The 27,534-nt window shown below is 55.0% G+C and overlaps 1 protein-coding gene across 3 annotated transcripts in view; it reads left to right on the top strand.

Moving 5' to 3' along the window:
• The window catches only part of POC1A (POC1 centriolar protein A), a 94,137-nt gene that overhangs the window by 48,513 nt on the left and 18,090 nt on the right, over nucleotides 1–27,534 (top strand). For all 3 annotated transcript variants that reach the window (XM_089919431.1, XM_022572956.3, XM_022572954.3), the window contains one exon: nucleotides 7,300–7,443. In XM_089919431.1, coding sequence (XP_089775557.1) covers nucleotides 7,300–7,443 — 144 coding nt within the window. The remainder of the gene's footprint in view (nucleotides 1–7,299; nucleotides 7,444–27,534) is intronic.

Here is a 27,534-nt window from a genome sequence, read left to right as displayed (position 1 = left end):
AAAAGGAAATAAAAGGAATCCAAATTGGAAAAGAAGAAGTAAAGCTGTCACTGTTTGCAGATGACATGATACTATACATAGAGAACCCTAAAGATGCTACCAGAAAACTACTAGAGCTAATCAATGAATTTGGTAAAGTAGCAGGATATAAAATTAATGCACAGAAATCTCTCGCATTCCTATACACTAATGATGAAAAATCTGAAAGTGAAATCAAGAAAACACTCCCATTTACCATTGCAACAAAAAGAATAAAATATCTAGGAATAAATCTACCTAAGGAGACAAAAGACCTGTATGCAGAAAATTATAAGACACTGATGAAAAAAATTAAAGATGATACAAATAGATGGAGAGATATACCATGTTCTTGGATTGGAAGAATCAACATTGTGAAAATGACTCTACTACCCAAAGCAATCTACAGATTCAATGCAATCCCTATCAAACTACCACTGGCATCTTGCACAGAACTAGAACAAAAAATTTCACAATTTGTATGGAAACACAAAAGACTCCGAATAGCCAAAGCAATCTTGAGAACGAAAAACAGAGCTGGAGGAATCAGGCTCCCTGACTTCAGACTATACTACAAAGCTACAGTAATCAAGACAGTAAGGTACTGGCACAAAAACAGAAAGATAGATCAATGGAACAGGATAGAAAGCCCAGAGATAAACCCACGCACATATGGTTACCTTATCTTTGATAAAGGAGGCAGGAATGTACAGTGGAGAAAGGACAGCCTCTTCAATAAGTGGTGCTGGGAAAACTGAACAGGTACATGTAAAAGTATGAGATTAGATCACTCCCTAACACCATACACAAAAATAAGCTCAAAATGGATTAAAGACCTAAATGTAAGGCCAGAAACTATCAAACTCTTAGAGGAAAACATAGGCAGAACACTCTATGACATAAATCACAGCAAGATCCTTTTTGACCCACTTCCTAGAGAAATGGAAATAAAAACAAAAATAAACAAATGGGACCTAATGAAACTTCAAAGCTTTTGCACAGCAAAGGAAACCATAAACAAGACGAAAAGACAACCCTCAGAATGGGAGAAAATATTTGCAAATGAAGCAACTGACAAAGGATTAATCTCCAAAATTTATAAGCAGCTCATGCAGCTCAATAACAAAAAAACAAACAACCCAATCCAAAAATGGGCAGAAGACCTAAATAGACATTTCTCCAAAGGAGATATACAGACTGCCAACAAACACATGAAAGAATGGTCAGCATCATTAATCATTAGAGAAATGCAAATCAAAGCTACAATGAGGTATCACCTCACACCAGTCAGAATGGCCATCATCAAAAAACCTACACACAATAAATGCTGCAGAGGGTGTGGAGAAAAGGGAACCCTCTTGCACTGCTGGTGGGAATGTGAATTGGTACAGCCACTATGGAGAACAGTATGGAGGTTCCTTAAAAAACTACAAATAGAACTACCATATGACCCAGCAATCCGACTACTGGGCATATACCCTGAGAAAACCATAATTCAAAAAGAGTCATGTACCAAAATGTTCTTTGCAGCTCTATTTACAATAGCCCGGAGATGGAAACAACCTAAGTGTCCATCATCGGATGAATGGCTAAAGAAGATGTGGCACATATATATAATGGAATATTACTCAGCCATAAAAAGAAACAAAATTGAGCTATTTGTAATGAGGCGGATAGACCTAGAGTCTGTCATACAGAGTGAAGTAAGTCAGAAAGAGAAAGACAGATACTGTATGCTAACACATATATATGGAATTTAAGGGAAAAAAATGTCATGAAGAACCTAGGGGTAAGACAGGAATAAAGACACAGACCTACTAGAGAATGGACTTGAGGATATGGGGAGCGGGATAAGCCGTGACAAAGCGAGAGAGAGGCATGGACATATAAACACTACCAAACGTAAGGTAGGTAACTAGTGGGAAGCAGCTGCATAGCACAGGGAGATCAGCTCGGTGCTTTGTGACCGCCTGGAGGGGTGGGATAGGGAGGGTGGGAGGGAGGGAGACCCAGAGGGAAGAGATATGGGAACATATGTATATATATAACTGATACACTTTGTTATGAAGCAGAAACTAACACACCATTGTAAAGTAATTATACTGCAATAAAGATGTTAAAAAAAAAAAAAAGAAGTAGGGCATTCTCAGTAGTCCTGCCCCTCCCTCAGCCTTTGAATACCTCGATGATCTCCACTCAGGATGGTTTCCTGCCTCTCCCACAAGGGAAGAGGGGCTTTCATCTCTTTTTGCTCTTCCCCCAGTAGCTTAAGGATTTTGTTCCGTAGGCAAGAAGGGTCTTGGTAGGGCTTCGTGCCTTTTCTGTGTCTACTCCCCTCCTCCAGGCCTGCACCCTCAAGGATGTTTTATTTCCCCCACCCGGTCTTTCTCATGAATGCCCAGCGGAGGTCTGTGGAGAAGACCCTGTGAGCAGGTACAAATTCCCCTTGTATCTGTGGCTCCCAGGCATTCTTCATTCTCACCCTGGCCACTCTCAGCCTCTGCAACTTGTTAACATGCATAACTCAGTTCTTCTCACCCACTTATGTGGCAGTCAGTGTCCCTTCTTCCCAGGCTTTGCCAGAGGTGAGCCGATGCTCACTTTCTGTTTTCCTTGGAAGAGTCTGCCTTTCCTTAGATTTCAGGCTCTGTGATCTCAGCTCTCTGATTTAAGAAAAGTTAAGATCCTTTTAGATTGTTGCTCTTTTTCTTGTTAGGATAGGATTAATACTTCCCCCAACTTTCTCCACCTTAGGCAGAAGCTTCTTATCCACACCTGCATCTTGATGATGAAAAGGTGAGACCATAGGCAATCCAGAGACCAGTTAAGAAGTTATCCCAGATGGATTGATTTCTTGTCACAAGGAAGACCTGCAAGCTCTGCTCTTTTGTTTTTTTGTTGTTGTTTTTTTAATTTTTTAAAAAGATTTATTTATTCATTTTATATTTTATTATTGCTGCATTGGGTCTTTGTTGCTGCACACGGGCTTTCTCTAGTTGCAGCTAGCAGGGGCTACTCTTCGTTGCAGTGTGTGGGCTTCACATCGCGGTGGCTTCTCTTGTTGCAGAGCACGGGCTCTAGGCGTGCGGGCTTCAGTAGTTGTGGCACGCGGGCTTCAGTAGTTGTGGCTCGTGGGCTTAGTTGCTCCGTGGCATGTGGGATCTTCCCAGACCAGGGCTTGAACCCGTGTCCCCTGCATTGGCAGGCGGATTCTTAACCACTGCGCCACCAGGGAAGTCCTGCTGTTTTGTTTTTTAATGAAAATGTATGGGTTGGTTACCCATGTGTTTGAGTGGCTGAAAGCAACCACAGATATTTACGCAATTCCTACTGTGCGCAGTGCTGAGCTCAGGGTGGCGTATGACAGGCTGGCAGCAACAGAAACTGAGGCAAGTAGATTAAACTACTGTGAGAGCCCGGGATCCCACACCAGGGTGGGGACACCTACAGACCCCAAATGAGATTGCCACGAAGTTAAATAGATTCATCTATTCTGAGTTTGATCATTTTTTTTTCTTTTGATGTTAAGATGTTTATATTTGGTACAAGTGAAAGTTGTCCACTTGGTGTGACTTTCTAGGTATGTGTGTTTGGGTTAATGTTGTAATCTTACTTGTGAGAGAACTAACGAGGACCACCAGGCAGGGCCCCTAGTACTCTTGGATGTGGAACAGACAAAGCACTGATAGGATTTCTCCCCTTAAACACTGCTCCTGTTATCCCGTCACAGCCCTCGCAGTGCGTCTCTTCCTGCTCTTGCCCATCATCTTATCTCTTGCTTTATCGCTTATCTGCTGAGCTCTCGGGGAAATGCCACATCTGCAGAGTGCTGGAGTGCAGGTGAGTGCCTGCGATGGTGTGCGGGGCGGGACTGCTGGCCCTTTGCCTTGGGGAGGTGTCATTTCACAGGAGTGTCACCATGATGGGCTTGGCTCTTTGAGGCATCAAGTGTGTGTGGACGGCCTGCTCTGTGTTCAGCCCTGTGCCAGGCAGGCATTCCAGGGCAGGTGGGGTGGGGGAATGACGCAAAAAGTGTTAGAGCCAGGAGCCAGGAGCCTCCACAAGGATGGAAGAGAGGAGCTGGGGGTGTGGAAGCAAATCCGCAGGCCATGTCACCTGTCAGAGGCTGCTTCCTGTCAGGAAATGCCTGTACTTTGGGTTCAGATCCCAGCCGTCATTTCCTCTATTAGACCAAGTGATTTAACCTCCCTCAGCCTGCTTCCCCATCTGAAAATTAAGGTTAGTAATGCCTGCTGTGAGGGGTCATTGTAGGGAGTAAATGAAGTGACGTATAAAAGGCTGGCACATGGGTGGCAAGTAAATCACAGCGATAGCCATCTTTACGTGCGGTGTGCCAAGTGCTGTAATATCTTCTGGTAAGAGCGGACAAGGTTGCAGAGAAGGGCTGTGTCCTGGTGAAGGTAAGAGCAGGAGCGAATGCTGTGGCTGGAGGAATAGCCCAGGGCAGGCAGAACCCTGGACTTGTGAGCAAGGCTGGAGGCTGGGTACCTTCTGACAGTCACTTGCTGTCTGAGCCTCAGGTTCCTGCAGCCCTCTCTTCCAGAGGCCACCTCCCTGGCTTGGGCATGTGGCTGCGGTCCTCAGTACTCTTGGAGCTGGCTGGGCTTGGGCTCAGAAGGAGGGTTCCTGTTGGTAAAATCAGCGGCGCTCACCCCCCCACCCCTGCTTCCAGAGACTCAGCTCGGCACTGTCCATTTCTGGGCCGCTTTTCAGAAACACTCAGAATTTCCATCCCCTCCTTCCCAGGCAGCAGGCAGCGCCCGTCTGGCTGTCAGGACAGAGGGCTGCCAGGTTCCCACCCTCCCTCTGGTGCCCTTTCCTGAGGGAGCCAGGGGGACTCAGTGTCCAGAGGAAGAGCGTGCATGTCTGGAAGGGGGTCCTTTGGAAGCAGTAGGCACTGGCTTCTCAAGAAAGGCCTGTGGGTGATTTGCAGATAAGTGCCTCTCACAGCCCAGCCCTTGGAAGGGCAGGCCCAGTCATCATCCCCATTTTATAGAAGATGAGGAAGTGGAGGCCCAGAGGGATGAAACCTCTTGCCTAGGGCCGCCTAGCTGGTCAGTGGTAGAGCTCAGATATCGACCACGGCCTGTCTGAGTCACTGCTCTTCCCCACTGCACTCTGCTTTGTCTCCCGACAGCACTGCCTGGGTCTGGGGGCTGCTGCGGTGAGGTGAAGGCCATTCAGGGCTTCTGGAACATTTCCTTTTGGGATGGGCTTTGAGAGCTGAAGTGTATCGATTCCTGGAGGACTGGAAGAGCCTAGCCCCGGTGGGCCGAGGTCTTACAAAATGGCCACAGTGCCGCAAGCAGACAGGCCGACGGTGGGCATGTGGACATGGCCCTGCTCCTGCTTTCAAGAATCCTCCTCAGGCTTGTGTCTCACATTCAATTTCTCTTTAACCACCAGGGCCTGCATTTTTCCAAGTTCAAATCGACATGCACTTGAGAGTTTGTTATCTATGAGATTAGAACACTTTCCTAATAAAGGAAAATGTGCAGGTAGGGTCCACGTGCTAAACTGCCCTTCTATGATGGTTGGGAATCCTCTTCCGGGCTGATTCTTCTCAAGGACTCTGAGGCGTGCCCAGGTGAACATGTCCAGGGCAGAGCATCTTCCTGGGGCTAGGCCACTGGATTTATCCAAAAGATGGGCCAACTCAGAGGAGATGCAAGCCGGCTGCCAGTGGCAGGTGTGAGGCATCCTAGGTGAGCCCCAGTCATAGCCAGTATTCTCCAGTGGCTGTGGCATTGAGGGGTGGAGGAGTGCTGGGTGGAGTACCCTGGCTCTGTGGTGTATGGGGAGTTGACAAGCTTTGAGCCTAGTGATGCCCTGGGTTTAGAGGGGAGAGGAGCGATGAGTGCAGGCAGAAGACAGGAATAGGGGACACAGGCACATGGGCAGGTGGCAGGCCCTGTGCGTGGTGTGGCATTGATTCATCCCACTCATGTGTCCTGGCCCTGGAGACGCAGTGGCTGGAGGAACAAGGCAGGGATGGGGCAGGCCCAGGTGCGGAGCACAGAGGAGCTTCTGATTGGGCATGGGGGGTTGCAAGGTGAGTGGAGGACAGGATGCTCGGAGCAGGGGGAAGAAAGGGTAGATGAGGGGCCCTGGGAGCTGGGCACGGGAGCACTGAGGTGGGAGCGGAGCTGCGGAAGGAGGCAGGCAGGAGCAGGGTGCCTCGTCCAGGGGGTTGAATTTTCTCCCAGTGCCGGTAGAGAGCCCTGGATGACTGGCAAAGCCAGGGAATGATGTGGTAACATTTGGAATGTCCATCAGTGAGGCTGTGGTTGAAAACACTGAGCCCCAAGTGTGGCTGCATTTATTGGTCACTGGGGTTTGGGGGCTGGCCGAGAGTGTTGGCCTCACTGAGCGTGTCATTCCCACAGGGGGCGAGTCCACAGAGGAACTGTAGGTTCCTGAGCATCTGCCCACCGTGTCCTTGGGAGGCTCCCGGCACTCTGCCCTGCTGAACACGTGCACGATGCTTCTGGGGTCAGGAGAAGCCTTTGTCTGTGTGCAGAGCAGTGCCTGACTTTTGGGGGACACGCATTGGACTGGAATGAGCCCCCTTAGGAAATCACTTGCCCTCAGTGGTGGTGGAGGAGGAGGAGGATGGCTTCTGCATTTGGGAACTGAGGATCTTAGGCAGAAATACCAAGTCCCTCATGTTCCTGGAGCCTTCTCTGAAGCAGCCCGGGGCGCCTGTCCTGTGGATTCTGACTCCCGCCAGCCATCAGGCCAGGACGTTCACGTAGAATCTGTTTTCCCAGGGGATCTGGCCAGGGCAGGGTTGGAACCTCCCGCTGGTTCTGGGCCATCCCCATTCCCGGGGTGGGGAATTGACCTTGAGCTAACCAGGAGGAAGGGTGACTTCAGAGCCAGGCTGGGCTTCAGGGGTCCCGCACTCTGACAGGCCTAGTGGAAGGCATGCCGTGTGAAGAGCTGGCAGCCCCCGGCCTCTCTGAGGGCCTCCAAGAGCCCAACTGCACATCCCTCCCAGGCCCCTGCAGCCCGGACTGCCAGGTGCTTTGATTCCACTCCTCACTCATGGCCTCTGCTCAGAAAGGGGGGTTGGAAGGGAGCGCGCAAGCCCGGATGTGGGAGTCCCACCATACCGCCATTGCTCACCAACATTTGGAACTCGTCTTCTCGAGTTTGCTGGTGGTTTTCCACTTGATCCTTCAAGGAGCTCTTCCTCTCGGTGTTTCCTCAAGCACTGACTCAAGACTAAGGGGTTCTCTTTCCTTTCATTGTCTTTAGCCAGAAGTGGATTCCCCCGTCCCACCAGGCAGGGGCAGGAGTCAGGAGTCGATGCAGAGCCAGCCCCAAGAGCCCGTCAGCATTCCCCAGACACTGACCAGCACGCTGGAGCACATTGTAGGCCAGCTGGACGTCCTCACCCAGGTAGGTCGTGACGTGAATTCACCCCATCGTCTGCACTTGGCCTGGCATTTGGACCATTTGAAGTTGGCCAGCGAGTGCTGGTTTGTTTGTTTTAATCTGTCAAAACTTTTAGTATTTTGTCTTTTTTTTTTTTTCTCTCCTTAACCACATCACCGTCATCACACCCAACAAGGTTAACGATAATTCCTCAATACCATCCAGTATTCTCAGGGGTCACTTTTAACGGGTTCAGGACGCACAGAGGGAGAAAGAACTAGGTAAGGACCGAGGGGATACGGGTGGCACATTAAAGAGCCGAGGCGACATCGCTCACGGCTGTGGCCGTGTATTGGGTTCCCAGCTCCCTGGGCCTCCCCATTCCTGCTGTCATTAACTGCGCCAGGCCAGGTTGAGGCCCGCTCGGAGCCGTGAGCTCCTTGCCTCCTGGCTCCCAGGCGGCGACCCCAGCAGGCCCGGTGCAGCTGAACAACCCACCGTCCCTAGACACCGGCGAGTTCCTGGAGGGGAAACGATTGACACAGCTGCCTGCACTGTGCCCCCAGCCCTCCCCCGCGGTACCTGCATCTCCCAGCAGGGCTGGGAGCTGCAACTGGCTCCCGAGCCCGGCCCTCCCGGGTCCCCTGCAACCTGCTCTTCCTGATGCCTGTTCCTGCACCGAGCTCTCAGCACCACGACCTCCGGTTGCTGGGTTTTTAAAAAATATAATTATAATGTACCTATTTTCCAGCCCAAATTAATGAAATAGCAGTGCCTGCCCTGGGCTCCTGGCTTTCAGAGCCATCCGATCCCTGGCCAAGCCACTGGACCCCAAAATCACCAACACTGAATCCTGCCAGGGAGTGCCCACCCAGTGCTGGCCTGGGCCACAACAGAGCTTTGAAAGAAACGCTATCCGTTCATTTGACTCTTCGCTGGGTGGGCACCCCAGGGACGTGCCAGGGAACTGCGTGCAGTGAGTCAAGGCATCCGAGAGCCTAGGCTCTGGGTTCGAGCTTGTACTGCTTCTTATCCTCTGAGCGACCTTGGAGACATCCCTTCGGCTCTCCAAGCCCTGGTGTGTTTATCTGTGATGAGCCTGCCATGTTTGTGGTCAGCATTGAAGGAGATGAATCTGCAGGAAGTGTTTGACCTGTGCCTGGCCCTAGATAGCTGCTCAGTAGATGTTAGCTGTGGCACTGACCACCCTCATCAGGGAGATCAATGTGGCCCCATCACTACCAGGAGCGTAAGCGCATCTGGCAGCTCATAACACAGACTTGCATTGCAGCAATTCCAGTGAGAGCAAAGCGCCCTGACGAGAGGTGGCACCCAGCACTGCGGGCATGCCCAATGGGGCGTCTTCTGCTGGGGTGGAAGAGCGGTCCTGCAGAGGGAACAGCCTGCCTGCAGGTCTGGAGGGGCCATGGGCACATCCAGGCAACAAGCAGAGCCCAGCACAGCTGACATGGGGCATGTAGGTGGTGGTGGCAGCTGGGCCGAGGCAGGACTTAAAGGTCCTCAGGCCCCTTCCCTCCTGGGCTCTGGGTGCAGACCCCCCCGTCTGTGCTGGCTCACGGCTAGAGGGGGAATGCAAGAGGGAGGCCGAGGACCCTTGGGTCTCTGACGGAGATGGAGCTGAAGTGACGTGGCGTCCCTTCCCTACCTCTGGATCTGAGGCTAAGTGCGAAAACCTCCTCAACTTTGTGTCCCATGGTCCACGGCGTGTCACAGCATCCCAGCTGGTACTGCACACCCTGGACCCACTGAAGGAAGGACATTTGAGGGGAAAGGTCAGGCATCGGTGACTAGGGGATGGTGGGACTATGCGCACATCATACAGACATTGCCGAGAGCCTCTAAGCCCTGGAGGAGGAGGCGTGTGCTGAGAGAGGGAGATGAGCAAAGACCTAGAAAACTTCTCCCACCTCAGAGCCGTCAGAAACTGCCAAGCCTGCCTCATGTTCTTCACAGCCTCATCAAGTGAGAGTTCAGGGGAGGTGGAATGAATTAGAACTTTATAGGATAAAATTGGAAATTAAGTCTGAGAAGGTAGTTAAAAATAGCCTCATTGGATCCAGAGGAGTATAACACTAGAAACATTTCCCGTCACTGTGTGTTAAGGGCGTACATGGAAGGTTTTTGTTATGTGTTAGCAGTCAGGAGTCTGGTAGTAACTTTGTAAGAAACTGGCATCACAGGGAATAAGTGAAACCTTGGCCTGTGGCCGGGGTCACACCGCTCAGCCCCCTTTGCAAATCCAGACAGCACTGCCCCCCCACCAGCGGCCAAGCCCATCAACCAGTCGCCCGCTTTGCATTCCTGAAGGCCACAAAGTGTGGCGTGTTCCTGATGGAGTCAACATATTTTGAGGCAACTTGGGTTCCACAGATGAAGCCCCCAGTTGAGACCTTAGAGTGCAACCTGTTTTCAAAATGGTGTGGGGAGGCGTCTGCACGAATTTGCGTACTACCTCGGGCTTGGTCGCCAGTTGTTTTCCAGGCCCACGTCCCCTCCTGGAGTTGGGGCCCTAGCTGAGGTGTTTAGCTCCAGCCAAAGCTGCCCCTCCCGTTGGGACCAGCCTGGCTGCGGGCAGCCCCCTCTCTGGAGGCTCCCCTGAGGCCTAGAGCCGGGTGACCACCGCTGTCCTCCCCATGCGGGTAGCTTAGCTGGGGTTCTGCGCCTACTTGGCCTGTGGCTGTTGGCCTCAGATGCTTTCCCCTCAGTGGCGCTCCTCACCCTCCTGGCGTGCGCCTGTGCTCTGGAGGAGCAGAGGTGTCGCGGCCACCCCGACACTGACACCTACTTCAGAGTTCTCTGTCTGAATCATGCTGTTCTCCTCCATCCCGCCCCATCACTGCCCCTTCCCTCCCCCACAAGGAAGTCTGTTTCTAAGCGGCCTCCGAGAGGGACACTGCCTTCTAGGTCCTGTGGGCCTCCGTCCTGAAGAACATCCTTCAGGGAAGAAGCCCAGGGCTGCAGTGGGCAGTGGCCAGGATGTTTACTGAGCGAGTCACAGAGCCTCCAGTCCCAAGTGACAGAAGGCGCTCCGCTCTGGAGGTTCACTGTCCTCAGAGCCTGCCTTCCCGCTCAGCAGGCTGGATGCAGCCCAATGATCAAACCCTCTCTGAAGGTGTGTGGCCCATTTGGCACCCGTCTGAAGGCTAAGGACCCGGCCTCAGTCCTCGTCCATAGCCGCTCTGTGCAAACCAGAGGCCCAGAGGTCAGGCGGCTGAGCAGGCCTGGGGGAAAATGTGGCTCAGAGCTTGTTTGGGTGCAAATCCTGGCTTTTCCACTTCTAGCTCAGTGACCTTGGGCAAGTCACTTAACCTCTTCGTGCCTCAGTTTCCAGATCCGGGACACAGAGCTGATAATTGCATCCACTTTACGGGCCTCTTGTGCGGATGGGATGTTTCAGCCTGTGTGAAGCTCTTTGAACGGTGCCCAGCAATGCCATGTGCTGCTGACGTGTTCAGTGCTGCTCCTGCTGCTGACCTTGTCACTCTTCAGGGCCTGGCTGGCATGGGTGCAGGGGGATCCTCACGACGGCACCAGAAACAGCTCCCCGGTTCCCCCTGCCTCCCTGACCAGGAGAGCCATTCCCCCGCCCTCACAGCAGGTGTGGAGGGTTCCCTCCGTGCACACACGTTCACTGAGCCTTTTCTGTGTGTGGGGCCCTGAGTGAGACCCAATCCCACCCTTAGGAGGGCCCAGGACTGAATCTGCTGATGTCAGAGCCAGGCCTCCTAGGAGGAGCAGGCAACCAGGACCGTGGGAGACAGCTGGGCAGAGTGCGCCAGACGGGAGTCCCGTGGGCCAGGTGGAGAGGGCCACGAGTCCTTTGGCCTGGGCTAACAGAAGAAGCAGCGTAGGCATTTGCGCTCCTGGTGCGGCCACTGAGCAGGGCAGAGTCGGGCCAGACCCACGCTGAGGGTCTGTCATGGAGTAGGGACAGGGACACAGAGAGGTTGGGACCTGGGCCGGGGGTGAAGCTGTCAGGGCCCTTCCCCCAGGAGGTGAGTTCTGCAGCTGCCCTGGCTCAGGTTCACGGCAGGAGGGAGGAAGCGGGTGAGGAAACGGGCAGGACAGCACAGCAGTCAGCCCCTGCGATGCTGCTGGGCTCCCGAGGGAGTGAGGCGCTTCCTTTAGCCCCCATGGAAAGCAGACTGCCCCAGGGACATGTGCGGCATCTGAATCCAGCCCTTTAACTCCTGAATTGGGGTTGTGTGGTTTTATTTTTTTAGGAATACCTTTTTAGTAAAGTGCATACATTGTTTTTCAAAAGTGTATTTATTCAGGGAGATAGGATGGGATGACCTTGCAAGGTACACAGCCCTTCGTGCATCTCATGCCTGAACAGGTTCACTCTTCGGGCTGCCCCGGGCTGTTGGGTCTCCCCACAGTGTTGTTTTAGATGGGAAGTCCTCAGAGTGTGGGGATCACATCCTCATCATAATTTTCCTCCTGATGTTTATCTGAGGCCTGCAACTTTCCAAGGGCTTTCCTCTGCAGCCCTGTGTTATCCTCCTGCCTGGTGCTCACAGGTCACCTAATGCCTGGTGCAGATAGGGTGTTGTGCCTAGATACGGCTTGTGCCTGGACCAGCTCTGGGGTCCACTCAGCCTGGGGCTTCTCCAGGATGCCAGGTGATCCTGAGCTCGACCTGCTGTAGGTCAGAGCTTCCCCAGCTTCCCTTGCTAACCATTCCCTTGCTAACTGTGTAGTTAGGTATGGCTTCATTGAGAAGTTTATCTGCAAACCAAACTTGACCTTTCTGAAAGTTAAGGCCAGAAGCTCTTGCTCAGCCCTCTGTGATCACAGAGCCCAGCAGGCCCGGCCCCTGAGGTCACCAGCCAGAGAGCACACCCCCTTGCCCTGGCCCTTCTTTGTGTGAGGGAAACCCCCCCTTGCCCCTGTGAGATTGCTGTTTGGGGCCTCACTGAGCTCCTCAGTATGCTGATCCCAGCTGGACCCTGTGTCCTGAGCAGCCAGGGTGTGTTTGGCCTTACACGCCCCTATCAGCCGTGGGGAACAGAGGCACCTCCCGTGGGTGTCAGGGCTGCTCTGCTCAGCCCAGTGAGCCACTGCCCATTAACCTGGGCATACTTGCCCTCCTGGCCTTGAGGGCCAACTCCACTGCTCATCACCTGGGTGACCTGGGGCAGGTGATGTTGCTCCCCAGAGCCTCAGCTTCCTCGCATGTAAAGTGGGGACAGCCAAGCCTGCTCGTGTCCTCTGAGCACTATGGTGAAGCTCTGGATTACCTGGGTGTGCTACGTCGATGTTCTCCAAGGGTCAGTGTGGGAAAACACCAGTGTGGTCAGGTGACACAGGAGTGGACATTCCACGCATGTCTGTAACTGCTGGAGTCCCATGAATGCTTTTGAGCTGCCAGTGAGATCTAGTGGTCTGACTAGGCATTAGGATGAGAGGGAGACAAAGAGGAGGTCTTTCTCAACGTCCAGGAAGGCCCAGGAGGAGGGCCCAGGAGGTGACGAGAGGGACTGGGTGCCTGGGGACTATTGAAAATCAGGGGTGGGTCGTGGGGCCCATTAGATGCGGTCCTTGAACCCAGACCCAGGCATTGGGGCCAGGATTGAAGCTCTTCAAAGATGTATATATATATATCTTGTGACAGCCATCCTCTGAATTGAGTTACCGTAATGGTTGTGGGGGAAATAGATTTCCTAATGATGGGATTTAGGTTTTTCTTTGGGTGACTTTTTGGTTTTCAAAACCCCTCATGGGAATTCTCAAAAGCAACTAGGGCTGAGGTCACAAGTATGGGTGCTGGGAGCCGTGTGTGTGCCCCCCCTCTTCCTCTCGGGAGCCTGTCCTGGGCCCCACCTTCTCCCCTCCCCATCTGGGGAGAACACACACCTGTCCTGCCGCCACCCTGGTCACTGTCCTGCTGGGCCTGCCCCAGTCTTCTCTTCCTGAGATAGATGGCTCAATCCCAGAGGCCTGCAGGAGTCAGAGCAAAGCTCAGACCAGGAGTTAGAAGCCGCAGATGCTCTGGCACAGCCTTGCCTCTTCCTGAGAAAGCCATGGTTTCCTCCTCCACTGAGGGGAAACTTGAGGCCCTGCCCATCTGTCTGCCCTCTGGGGTGGGCAGCAGAGGTCGGCGTCTCAGGTGGGGCCGGGACTGCTCTTAGGGCCTTCTTTCCATGAGTCGCCCCTCCCCTCCACCCCTGGCCGGGCCCCTCCCCTTGTGGCCACTCCAAGAGGAGGGGCTCCACAGTGGACCCCTGCCAGGCCTGCCTGCTTGGTGACGGGCATTCAGAGGCCCTGACCTTTCCCCTGGTGTTCTTCTGGGGGTTCTGACAAGTGATTTAGGGTCCCTCTCGCAGGTGCTGGGACGGTCACCAGTGAGCAGGGAGAGGCTGTTTTCATAGCCAGAGTCCCCTGGGAGCTCACCTCCCGCCTTGGCTCCCTTCACTTCCTTCACCAGCTCCTGAGTGACAGAGTTTGGGTGGTGTCTGGAAGTTGCAGGGGCCCTGCGTCTTCCTCGAGGGCGAGGGTGTGGGCGTGGGGCGTGGCACGGCAATGTGGGCGGTACCCGGGAGCTAGGGAGGCTGTAGTGCGGGGCCTGGGCCCGGCAGGCGGCCGGTGGTTTCGCCTCAGAAGCCCACAGCAAAGTTATTTTTGACTCCGATTTCACGTCTTGCTGCTTTTTAAAAATACCAAGCCATGAAATTCCTGCTCCAACTCTGTTTTCTCATGGCAGCTGTGCTTGAGGCTGGCCACAGCAAGGCTGTGATGTCACACATTCAGGTTCCTGTGACTCACTGGGGGCCGATGGGCTCGGGGACCGGAACATGTGCGCCGTGGGAAGCAGCCGCGGGCAGGCCACCCAGCCCTGTGGTTTAAAGGTCCAGGTTGTTGCAGCGCTGCTGACCAAACTCAACAAGGATAAGGATTTTGGCCTGTTTGCTTTGGGGAGTTGGATAGAGTGACCCATTGCTTCAAGACACCTTGCCCCAGCCCCCCAAGTTCCTGGCAGTTTCCTATCTGATGGGCTGCTCGGGTGAGGCATCCCACACAGGGAAGGTGGGAACACTGGGCAGGCCCGGTGTGGGCTCTCGGGGTGCCTCTTTCCCGGACGGACCAGCTGTTGTTTGTGGAAAGAGACTCCAGACTTTAGAGCCGTTCTGCCATTTTCCCTGGGGGCGGGTACTCCCAGGTGTGCCCAGATGGAACTTGTCCGGATGGTGTGCAATGAAAGCACCTCCCCGCCCCCCGCAAGTAATCCCCTTTTGTGAGGTGTGTGCAGCCCTCCCGAAGGCGCTCGCACACCCAGGCAGGACCGCAGGGGTGATTGTTGGCTGGTTTCCGCAAGAGCGGGCCCTCCCTCCACAGCAGCCTATCTCGCCACTTAGCCTTGACTGTGTATAATGTATAATCCCAAGTGGGTTTAGCCAGCCTCCTCTTCCTGGATATTTAAGGGCTGCCCTTGGGCCAGAGTCGACTTCAGGACAGCCGGACCTCCTACCATTTGGGGTTTGGAGACTTGTTTTTCCTCTGTTAAGAGCCTGCTTCCTGGGGTCAAGGGACTGAAGACACTCTGTTAGACACTTGGGGTCTGACTCTAGCCAGTTGCAGAGGGGCTGGGCCCTGGCCCTTCCCCAGCCCTGTTGCTCATTTTGACAGTTTATCCAGAGGCTTCTCTGGCTTTGCAAATGCAGAGGCATGGGGAGTACCAAGTCAGGGCCAGTATGCAGGCAGCAGTCAAAGACGGGGCGAGCTTGTGTTTATTATTGCGTGAGGGGCTGGATGGCAGCTCCGTACTCTATCCTGTCTGTGGTCGTGGCAGAAAGCACCCCCTCCCCAAAGAAGCTGCAGATGGAAGGCCCCTGCCCACCAGATGGGCTCGGGATGGCTGCGGTTACCTCTGGGGCCTGGGAACATTCACGGTCTTATGAGATTTCCCCTGTGAGGCCCAGAGCAGGCCTGGTGCTGGGGGCTGGGGAGCAGAGGCTGGAGTGGGAGATCTAGGAGAGCTAGGCCCATGCAGGGACATCTCATTCAGACTGACTCTGGATGATTCTGAGAGGAGGGAGGAAGGGGACCCAGGCGATTTGCTCTCACTGCTCTGGGGACCCAAGGGCCCTCCAAAGAAGGGTCAAGCACAGGCCACAAGAAGGGGCCTACGAGTCTTCTGGTTGTGACAGGCAGCCTCAAACGGGCCTACGTGGCTCTGAGATTAACCAAGCCCCAGCTGCTTCATGGCCACTTGGCGCCCTCCTGCATGAAGCGCCGTGAGAGCTGGGTCGGGAAAGACTGCACTCGGGCCTGCCATTTCCCTCCGCCCGCTCTGCAGAGGGCCCTTTCTGGGCCTGGACTGTTGGTACAGACCCTCACTGTACCCACGGTAGCCTCGGCTCTGTGGGAGGAGAAAAAACGGAAAGGAGCTTTGAACTCAGCAGAGCGTGGCATTTGGGGGAGCGATTCCGTTCCCCCCATTCTGATCTGGGCCTAGGTGGTAGCTCCAGAAAACCAGCCAAGATGAGAGGCTGGGTCTCCCACTGTGGCTCAGCAGGCACTCCGCAGGGCAGGGGGAGCCTGTGAGCCTTGGTCCCTGAGGTGGGACTGTTGGACAGGGGCCACAGTCTGACTTGCCAGGCTGCACTGAGTTTTTCCGGGCCTCCAACAAGCTACCAAGCAGTCTGACTTGTGATGGTTGTGTTTTATCGAGTGCTGGCAAATTAACTATTTTATATGGATTGCTGAAAAAGTGAGCATCTGAAGAAAGGAGATACTGAAGGTGGTCAAGGCCAAGGTTCATGCCCCGCTGTCAGCCCTGTTTGGACTTACCCTGGAGCCAGAGTACAGCTGAGCAGTGACTGGCATCCTGCACCTTGGGGCCTGTCCCTGTCAGACACTTGCCTTCCCTGGTGGCGTGCCCATGGCTGGCAGAGAGATGAGCTTGAACCCAGGCCAGGGTCGGCGTGGCGGGGACTGTGGCTCAGGTCTTCCTCCTGGTGTGGGTAGCACCCCACGGGGCCCTGCAGCATCCGGTTTTAATGGATGTTGGTGAGTGGCCCCACTTTTAATAGCTTCTCCTTTGGGGGTAAGCAGTAATATGGAAAAGCCTGCATTTATTTAAAAGGAGTTGCTATAAAGCCATAAGGAAAGTAAATTAGCCAAGATTCCTTAATGTCATAGCTAATCCACCAATAGAAAATAGTGTCCCATGCACTTCCCAAAGAGAGCTAATCCTCGTTAGAGGTGGGGGCTGGGGGATGCAGAAACGCCCAAGAAATCCTATATCCCTGAGACAATGTGAAGCAGAAACATGGACCTCTGGGCTCAAGGGACAAAAGCTCATTTGTGTTGTTGGCAGCAGACTGGGGGGTGACGAGAGGTGGTTAAAAAGACAGTTACTGAGCCCAGAGAGGTTGTGAGGAATTTCTGTAGAAACTTGTCTTTCTTTGCATCAGCTGTGTGTGATGCTGGACAAGTTAACATGTCAGACGTCAGCATGAGCGGGAATCTCCACTCCTCCCCCTCTAAAGTTTAGGCCCCGAAACTTTTAGTCCTCATCAAATCAGCATGAGGTGGGGAGGGGAGGAACTGGGCTGCTTCCTGGATTCCTACCCCACTTTGCGCACCCCTACTTCCTGCTGAGGCCAGGAGGCTTCCTCCCTCCCAAGGCCATCTGGCGGTGGCCTTTCGGGCTCCAGCCTGCCCACCCTCCACTCCCTCCTCTGCCAGCCCCTCAAGCCCACCAGGCCCAAGGCCCAAGCTGGGGGGAATGTTCCTCACCAGCCAGCCAGGCTCATCCCCAGAGTAGGGCTGCCCCAGGCCCGGGGGACCTGGACTGGCTGGCGCAGGACCGGCCTCCTCTGCGTTCCCATGGCACTCAGGGTCTGGCTTGTGTCCATCCAGCACTCGTTGTGCACATGTGATGTGCCAGCAGCTGGGCCTGGGAGCAGGGAGACAGTGGTGAGCGAGAATAGACAGAAACCCCTGTCCTCGTGGGGCTGGCACTCTGATGGCTGTCAGCAGGCCGCTCGAGGGCCAGCGTTCACAACTCTGACTCGAAGGCCCCTGTACCACAGACCTTCAGGCGCTGGGCCGAGGCTGGGGCTGAGAGGCAGAGCCTTTGGTGGTAGGAAGAGCTGGACCCAGACCAGCAACCCCAGGGAGATGGGCTGGCCCCTCCGGCCCCCACTCACCCCTGACATGTGGCAACGGGCTGGCCAGGGCACCATCAGCAAGCCAGGGCCCTGCGTGTGTGTACACACACGTGCACGAACACCGAGAGCCAGAGCCAGAGCTGCCAGGAGACAAGGCAGAGCCAGGCAGGCGCTGAGCCCAGCAGCCCCACTTTGTTTTGATAGCTCACAAGACCCCACAGCAAAGAGATTCCCCTTTTGTTGCATCTGTTTTAGATCTTTAGAATCTGAGTGAAGTCAAAACCCTTCTACAAGGGAGATTAATTCCACACTGTTCCATCTTTGCAGTGAAACCATAGGAAAGTTAGACATTCTGTGCGGCACTGTCGAGACAGGGGCGTTGAGCCAATGGCCAGCCCCTGGATGTTTCCCACAGCCTGGCACAAGTGCCCCCAGTGGCATGGCTGGGTGACTGTGCCCTCGCCCTGAGACCCAGGGCACCTGGAACCCCCTACCCCCCAGGAATCTGACTCCTGTGTTGGGGGAAGGGGGCTGGGGTGCCCCAGCCCCTCTGGGGAGACCGCCTGGAGGAGCCAGAATCAACCATAAGCCTGGAAATGATTAAAAGGAACTTTCCGTCACAGGAGAACTTTAAGAAGCAGCCAGGCCACCACGTGCCCTGATGGCTCAGGCCCTACGAGGCCTGACCACAGGCCACCTTCTTTGGAGCCTCATCAAGCCCCACCTGTGCCTAGGGCCGCCCCCTCAAACAGCCCAGAGCTTAGCCATGGCCCCTGTGAGCTGGGGGAGCCATGTTGCCCACGGTGCATCCCTGCCCAGAGCATGTGCCATGTAAATAGTAGCTATTAATAAAGTGTTGGGTTGGCCAAACAGTTCGTTTGGGTTTTTCCATAAGATGTTATGGAAAAACCCGAACGAACTTTTTTTTTCGCCAACCCTATTATGATGGCTCTACAAGAGGTGCGTAGCACAGATGAGGAATCTGAACCCCTGATCAGGTAACTTGCCCAAGACCACTCAGCAAGTTAGTGATCAAGTTCAGATTTGAGCCCAGGCAGTACAGCTCCAGAGCCTGTGCCCTTACCACCTGGGACAAAGGTGGGGACCAGGAGTCACTCTGACAGCATTTTCTAAGGCCCACACCTGTGTCACAGCCATGACATGGTGAGAGAGGAGGAGGGCAGGGACCCGAGCACGGGGGGGGTGGGGAGGGGGGGATGAGGGGGACTTCTTGGGGGAGCAGGGCCAGAGTGGGGCTTCGAGTAGGTGGGCTTTGGGCAGGGAGAGCAGTAGTGACGGGCAACGCAGGCCTTGAGTGCCACGTGAATGCCACATCCAGGAGTCTGGCCTTTCTTCCTGAGCTCTTGAACAGAAAAGGAATATAGCAGAAGCAGCGTGGAGGGCAAGGAGGTGAGGAGTCACCAGGAAGCTGAGGCAAAAGGATGGGGACTGAGAAGAGGCAGTCACCAAGTGGGACATGCCTGGGGTCCTCAACACTCACTGTATATTGGGGGCCCTGGGGTCCTGGGTCAGGCGAGGGCAGAGCCCTGATGCGACTACCGCGCCCAGCCCAACACAGCAGCCAGAGGGGGCTTGGACATTCCCTGCACCCTCGTCAGCCCTTCCTGCGGCCTCCCCGACCCGCTCCAGTGCCCTTCCATGCTCACCATTCCCACTGCCCTCCCCCGGCCTTCTCCCAGGTGCTGCCTCTGCCCTACATGCATCCCTTCTTTCAGCCTGACCTTCTCCCCACGCTGTAGCAGGTGTGTGCTTGTGTGGCACTCCTACCCCCAACCGTTTCAGCCCTCTTGCCCCACTGCCCCTTTTGCCCCATTCGGACACTGAGGTCCCGGTCTCCTGGCTTCCTGAGACTGCCATCCCAGAGCAGTTTTAGTTCCCCCTTGCCACAAGGCAGAGTGCTAGAGGGGGCACGTGGCTGGATGTCAGCTCTCTGCTTCCATCGTCAGTTTGTTTCTGGCCCAGCCACCCTGTTCACCTCTGTGCAACCTGTCTTCCATGTTCTAGGGAGGCCCAGGAGGGCCTTTCAACCATAGAAACCAATACCACTCACCTAAGAGGGGCCCCATGCACCCTGTGGGGCTCTGCTTAGAGCAGAAAGTGGCCATGGAAGTGCCCTGGCTGGGGGAGTGGGGTCTGCTGGGAAGAAGGGTTGCCTGCAGAGCTGGACAGCGTTGGGGAGTGTGGTGGGAAGGCCTGGAGTGAGTGAGGCCTGCACACGTGGCAGCATTTCATAAGGAACTAGCCCAAGAGCTGAGAAATGTGGAGAGAACGGCTAGCTGGTCACCCGCATTCTTTTCCCTTCCTCCAAAATGTTTTTCACTATCAGTCGTGGCAGCTTTGCCAAAAGCCCGCCCAGATAGGACTGGTACTGCATCCCATCAGTGCCTGGAAGCCCCTCAGAGCCAGAGTCTCTCGTTGCTGCATGTGACGGGCACCTGACAAGTGTGAGAGTGGATGATGATGTCAGGAGGGCTCGTGAGGGTTCTGTGGCCCCTCAGAGCTTTGTAGAAGTTATGGCTCCAGTTTTCCTGCTACATTTGCACACCAGTATGTGCAAGAGACCTTCAATAAAGGTGGTGGCAGCAGTGGCTCTGGAAGGAGGAGCAGCTGCTGGAAGGGACCTGGCTCCGGGGGTGCGCTTTGGTCCGTTTCTGAAGTGCCAGTTCACTCCCTCTGGTTTCACCACCTGTTGTGAAACTAGGTAGCCATGATCCGTTCCCAGGCTGAGCCCCTTCTCCCAGAGTCCACTCTGGATCCAGTGCTTGGAAAAGTGGCCACGGGCATGCAAGAGCACCATCCTCCCTGGCTGTCCCTGCTCAGATTTGTGAATCTGGTGAGGTAGTGCTAGGGAGTGGAGGCGTCCCATTCCTGTCCCTTTTGGGGTAAGGGCCCTGGGACCCCTCCTTCACCTTCCTTGTGACCGCCATACTCTCTTCCCTGTTCAATCACTCCAAACCAACCACACTGGACTCCTGACAGTGCCAAGAGTGTGCTGTGTTCTTCTCTGTCTCAGGGCCTTTGCACCTTGTGCTTGGAACACACTTTATTTGGCCTGTCCTGTGCTATCTCCTCACAGAGGCCTTCTGGGCCTCCTGTCAGGGTTGGAACCCTCCTTCCCAGGTTTGCCGGCCCCAGAGCACGTGAGCCGAGTCAGGGGCCTGGACTCCACGCGGAGCTCAGTCCCTGTGGGCCAGACCGACACATCCTGCTGCTTTTCTCTTTGCCTTCTCCCTAAACACAAAGTGAAAAGGGGATGAAAAGGAGACAGAAATGAGTACTCGTGGGGAAAGAGCTGAGGAAAAATGGAGGACAAGCCCACCTCAAGAGGAAACCAGGCTGAGGGGAAAAAAGAGGTTGGCAGGGCTGAAAGAAGGGGAGGACACACCGTGAGGAAGTGGGGGCCTGGGAAGTGGGCGGTCAACAGGAGAAAGCGGGGGCAAAGGAAGGGCCCACAGAGCCCAGGGAGAGCACGTGGGCCTGAAAGAACTGTGCGCTGCTCCACAAGGCTGTGGGCAACTTGCACCGCCCCCCTTCTGCTCTGTTCCACCCCTTCCGAGGGTGGGGGATTTATTCTCCCGGGGAGCCCTGGACTCCCGCCGCCTCCGTGCATTGCCCGCAGAACTCTTCCCTGGACCCGCATGGAGCCCATGGGAGTATCGCGGCCTGGCCCCTTGTGGCTGTAGAGTCAGGCGGAGGCCCCGCGGACCCACTTTGCCTTTTCCGAGCATCACAGATGCGTGAGGCCCCGTCACAGGACTCAGGGGTGGAGTCTCTCCCCTTGGCCACCTCGGAGGCCAGTGGAGATACACAAACCCAGGCTCTGTCCCACGCAGGCCACTTTGGGCCCCGTGGGATGCAGACACCTGATGACTCGATGCCAGTAGAGAAAAGGCATCTGAGGCAGCGAAGTTTGGACCAGTGGCTCTGTCAAAATGTCCCCAGTGCTGTGTTCCCTCCCACTTGGAGTTGGGGGCCCCGGGTACCAGACTTATCGCTGAGGACAGGCATTTTGGTGCAACTTCTCTGAGCATCACTACAATTCAGAGGGGACTAAAAATAAAAGCCTGTCACTTTAAAATTTATTTTTACACCACTCAGAAGACCCTTCAGGATGTTTCATAAAACGTCTTACACTGTTGAACTGTGAGTGAGAGAAGCCTCTCGCCCTGTTAATGTTGCCCCAATAGGAGACAGATCACAATGTCTTCTCCCCACTCGGCAGGAAAGTCAGGATCTGAATGAGATGACCTTGCTGAGCCTCTCCCAGGGGGATTTTCCTCGGAGAGCTCCAGTGGCGAGTCATGCTGGGAATCCCGCCCCCTAGCCTGGGCTGGCCTCTTCCATGCTCTTGGGTTTGTTCCCCAATGCCTCCAGCATCCTCCTCCCTATTGGGTCCCTGGGTTGGGCCATCCCTCCATCAGTGCCCATTGAGGGGCCAGGCTGCTTTCCAGGGGGTTTCAGCAGCATCACTGACATGGTCCTGATGAGCCCTGGCCAGAGCCCCCAGTTCACCCGCACTGGATTCTCCTCTCCAGTATCCAGGGGCTTGTGGATTCACTGCCCTCTCCCTCTCCCTGTCTTCCCCCAGCCCCCTCTCCCCCTCTTAATGAGGATGATCTGAGAAATCCAGAATAACCAGGCTTTTTCCGACACTGCCTCATGCCTACCTGACCCTCCCATCCCTCTCAGAGGGGCCTCAGCCTGTCTAGTGTGGTGCCCATCCTTGGCCTCTCCTGCGGGGCCCATCCTCAGCCTGTGTTCTCGGCCTCAGGAGCGTGTTCTCTCTTGTCCCCCATCTGACTCACCACCAGATGGTGGTGGTTCATACCTCATGGATAGCTCTGATTTTGTCCACTTTGCTCCTTAGCCCTCTCCCCCAGTCCAAGCCACCATCATCCCCTCTCATTCTCTCTTGCCTCCATCATGCTTAGTCACAGCCACACAGCCACGCCCCGGGCCATCCCCATGGAGCAGTCAGAGGGGTCTCATCCCCGCTTGGCCTTGAACCCCCAGCACCTTCCTGCTGCTCTGCGGCTGAAGATGAGGCCGCCAGGCATGGCCTGCAGGGCCCGGCCCCATCTCCTCTCTCCTCCGAGGCCCCTCTCCTGCTCGTCGCCTTCCCTCCCACCTCGGGGCCTTCCTGCCCCTCTCTCCTGGTGAGCTCCTCCTCAGTCTTAGCTCACTCCCTTCCTCGGGCCACCCCCCCTGGCTCTGACCAAGCAGCGCCTTCCATTTCTGCTCTGGGCCATTGTCACCCCGGGCCTGGCACAGGCCAGTACAGCGTGGTGCCTGGGGAGGACCTGAGTGAGTGAAGAGTCTAGGGCCAAGGTTGGCAAACTTTTTCTTAATGGTAAACATTCTGGGCTCTGGGGGCCATAAGAGTCTGTCACAACTACTCAACCTGCCACTGTAGCCAGGAAGCAGCCATAGACAATATGTAAGCAAATGGGCACAGCAATAAAACCTTATTTACAAGAACAGACAGCAGGCTGAGTGTGCCAACCCTTGGTCTAGAGAAACAACAGAATTCATTCAACAGCAAAAGGAGTGTTTCTAAGGAAACGATTTTCCATGAGAAAGGGCTGTGGCTTCCTGGAAATCGCTGGTAACAGCAGGAGAAGGTGGTTCTGAAACAAGCCCCCACCTGACCCTCAGACAGGTGTTACTTTGAAGGTGACAATTATGGATCCCCTATGACCTTGCCCCAAGAGGCTCCCGCGTGGCTTGCAGGTGAAGGCCATGACCCTGGGAGGCAGACAGTGTTGGGCGAGGGGTAACAGTGTCCAGGCGTGGAGTCTGAATTCTGCTTCCTGTTGCTCCCATTCAGGGAGGGAGGTGCCTTGTTTGAAGTCAAGCCCAGTCTTGGGAGGGGTGGGGCGCCAGCAGTGACCCGGGGCGAGCACCAGACCATGTCTGGGGGCTGATCTCTTACCCTGTAGCAGCATAAGCGCCCCAGTGAGAGAAGGCATCTGAAATTAAGGTGTTAGGGTCGTTTCTCATTGCATTATCTATTAAAAGGTTCTTGTCGGTATGTCCCTTTTAACCCTATAATATTGCCTTTTCATAGCTGTGACTTCTGTGATAATTCCAAACCTAAATGTTTAGCCAGATAAGAGACTCTACTTCATGGGCATTGGAGGTGTCTGAGACCTGGGAACTGCCTTGGAGGGTGGCCTGATGGTGTGAGGGCGCTGCTGGGTGACCCTGAGGGATGGCCCTTCCAACCGCTCCTGCTCATTTAATCCAGAGCCACCAGACCAAGTGGCTTGGACAGGACAGAAGGTGGCTGCCGCTGCGTGAGCACAGAGGCCCAGGAGCATGTTCTCAGGCTGCTTGAGCTTGGCCATAGGGTGGGGGACAAGCAGGTCTGCTGGGTCACAGGGCCAGTAGCCCTCAGGTGATGCCAGAGCTAGCGGTGGGGGCGGGGGGGGGCGGGGGAAGGAGTAGGTTAGGCCTCTCCTTATATGTGGTGGATGGGGACAGAGCAAAGGTACACAGTTCCCGGTGCCTTAGCCAGCACTCTGAAGCCAGGCCACCAGGGTTCACAGTCCAGGTTTGTCATTTATATGCTGTGTGACTTTTGGCAAGTTAGTATCACTTGGTTGGTGCCTTGAGTTTCCTCATCGGAAAAAATGGGGGTGATACAGGCTCCCACCCTGAGGGGTCATTGTATGGAATAGAATGCTTGGCATACTGTGAGCACTCCGTGAGTGTCAGCTGTCGAGCAGCCCCTGGAGCAGAGTGTGTCAGGAATCAGGATGGCCCCCCCAGAACCCAGTCCTGGGTCTTCCCTCGAGTCTGGGCTTCACACCCAATTACAAAGGGGACCTCGTGTCTGGATGGCACAGGGCCAGGGAGAGGGCATGAGCTGCCTGTTTTCTCCAAGGTCAACAGACAGGAGGGCCCTCTCTGTGGAAGAGTTTGGACCCCAGAATGAAGGAGTTCCAGCTAATGGCCGTCTTTCCCAGACGCGTTGCCCAGACAGGTCTGCCCAGCAGCCAGAACCCTAGACTCCTCAGCCCCTTCTCCAGTTTCCCTTCGCCCTACTTAAAATTAAGTCAGAGGCCCTCGGACACCCATGTCAGGCAGGGCCATTTCCTTTTTTGACACCTGCCACTACACCCAGCTTTCAACTCCTTGGGGACTTTGTGAGAGGCTGGGACCAGGTCATTCACCCTTGAATAAAAGGAAAGCAAGGTGACTGGGCTGGGAGCATGGACTTAGAGGGACTGCAGAGGTGTCTGCCTTTCCAGTGCTTCTCCTCACCTTCCAGGGCAGGCGGGCCTTGTCTCCGGGCCTGGGGAGCATGGGCACCATGTAGCAGGACGAGAATTCCCAGGGCTGGGCCAGAGTGCGAGGTGGGGTGAGCCACGAGCAGCCTGCTTGGTGTGGCCCCGAGCCTCAGGAGGGCACGGCTGCGGGCTCTGCTCTGCCCTCTGGGTGCTGAGGCAGCACATACTCACGGAGGCTTGCTGTGCCCCTGACACTTGGTTGTGGGGATATTGCTCTGAACCAACAGGTAAAGGTCACACTGCAAACACAGCCACATGACATGGCCTGGAATCGGTCCCTGCTAGCGATGCTGCTCCCTCCTCGCATGGGGCCCCAGCAGCTGGGGAAGCACGGTGGCGGTGGCGCGCGCTGTGGTGGCCTGGCTGACTCCCTGCAGGTGGCCGGCCTGCCTGCCCTCTCACTGTGTGCATCGCCAGCCCTGAGCGTGTCTGACCTCTGCTACTTGGCTTCCCTGATCGGAGCCTTTTCATCAGTGGGGAAGCCCTTTCCTGGTGGAGGGAAGGCATATCAGCAAATCGGAGATCAGGGTTTCCAGGCTTCACTTTATCAGGAGGGATAACCGTTTCCCATGAAAATGAGGTCCCATGCTTTAGTGGAATGGGATTATTAAGACAAATTAGTGAAGCAGAGACTGTGTTCTAATGCACAGAAATCCAAAGTGTCCGTCCTCCTCTCCCTGGCCCATCCTTCCAGCTCAAAAGGGGTTTGGACGGGATCATATGTGACGGGGAAGAGCTGGGTGGACTTAATCTCTGGATGGTGGCTGCCACTGAGCATCTTGGCAGAGTAGGCTGGGGGCGCAGGGAGTAGGGAAAGTGGACACCAAACACAGAGATGACGTGACTCTTCCAGAAGCTTGCCTGGGAAAGGGGAGAAGCTGCAGGTTTGAGAAGGGTGGACTTTTTTTCAGCCTGTTTGTCTCTAACGTGCTATGAAGCATCCCCTCATAGCTCCCAAAGGAAGGACCCCCAACACCCTCCCTCCATTCAGGGGGCTGGAGGTGAAATAAGCGATGCTTTTCTGTTCAAAGAAATTTAACATCATCAGATTTAATGCCATATTTCTACCGAGCTGAAGTATGGGCCCCCCATGGAACTAAGTAGAGGCCTCGTGAAATGCGTGGCACCCCTGGTATTGACATTGGCCCAGCACCCACTGCCTCCACATTTGGAAATTCTGTCCCTGTGAAGAAAAAAAAAATTTTAAGTGTGTGTGTGTGTGTGTGTGTGTGTGTGTTGGGAGGGGGATGGTGCTGGGCAGAAGAGGAAAAGCTGGCTGGCTCCCCCACTGGGGCCTGGAGTCCAGAGCCATCGGAAAAAGTCTGGATGAGGAATGATTTTGGAGCTTGGCTCAGTGTGAGTTTTGCAGCAGCCAGTGGAAACTTCCAGGAATGCTGCTCTGGGCCAGCCGGGGGCTGTTTCCGCCGCCACTTTTATGAGCTGCAGACCCCCTCCATGGCTGACCGGCCAGCAGAGGGGAATGTGACCGTCTCTTTCAGCTCAGCTCTACCTCTCAGGGTGCAGTTCATATTCCACAGGCAGTAACTTTTCAGGCTCTGTCCTGTGCCCCAGGGCTCAGAGCCTTTGCAGCCCGGCCAACTCATCTAGAAGGGGCCAGCCGCCAGGAGGAGCAGCCTCCATGAGCGGCTGACATCCATGCGGGATGCTGCAAAAATTTATAGCAGTCTTAGAGGGGAAACTCCCTCCCAAAATGTTTCAATGTTTTATTAAATATGTGAAAGGAAAGTTTCCTTTCTACTGGACCAAGCCCCAGAGCCTCCATGGAGCCTCAGGGAAGGTGGCAAAACCTCTTGGGAAAGCCCACAAATGAGTAAAATTAATAGAAAGTTTTGTTTCTTAATCTGACCCCTTTCTGATGCCGGTAGGCTGCATGGCACAGGAACCAAGCCTGCTTCATTCACAGTGGACTTGCCCAGGGCCTGGTGTGGGCCTGGACACCACTGCCCCTCTGTCAACGCTCTGTCCAAAGCCAGAGGAAGGGGGCAGCTTTCTGCAGCCTTGTCTGGAAGCCAGGTTCACAGGCCAGCTGTCATGCTGGGTATGCAGGAGAGGCCAGGGAGCAAAGGCTCTGCCTCTGGAAGTCAACATGACAGGCATTGTCATGGTGGACAACATGGGCACCATGCTGTCACCTCTCAGTCTCCGGGACTGCTGTGAGCTCGGCATTATCCTTCCCATTACAGAGGAGAAAATGGGCTCAAAACTGGGGAATTAGGGCCTAACCCCCAAACAGCACATTCCTGCAATGGTCCTCAGTGGACTCGGACAGGCAGAGGCCCTCCTGGGCTCAAGGGCCTGGGAAGCCCCTCCAGGTGTAGAGATAAAGGGCCTGAGGTGTGGGCAGGACCCAGGTGGGGCGCCTTCTTTCATGGATGCAGTTTTCTCACCTTTGGAATGGAGATGCTTGACGGTCTCTGGTTGGTTATGGACAGAGCCTGGCCCACATGAGCAAGTGGTTCTGCTCTGGAACTCCAGTCTAAATGCCAGACCACCGGGGCTGGGGATTCCTCACCCTTGGCTGTCTTGGGCAATGACCGAGGACTATGGGACCTGCTGCCTACTTTCCCTCGCTATGTCCTTCCCGCTGCCCAACAAACATCAGAGAACAACCATCCCGAACCAGCAGGAGTGGACATGAAGAC

Source organism: Delphinapterus leucas, chromosome 10 (genome assembly GCF_059928025.1).
Source record: "Delphinapterus leucas isolate spDelLeu-1000000601 "Yukka" chromosome 10, BTC_Dleu_Yukka2, whole genome shotgun sequence".
NCBI classification, from domain to species: Eukaryota; Metazoa; Chordata; class Mammalia; order Artiodactyla; family Monodontidae; genus Delphinapterus; species Delphinapterus leucas.
This window is presented reverse-complemented; position numbering and strand designations above follow the sequence as displayed.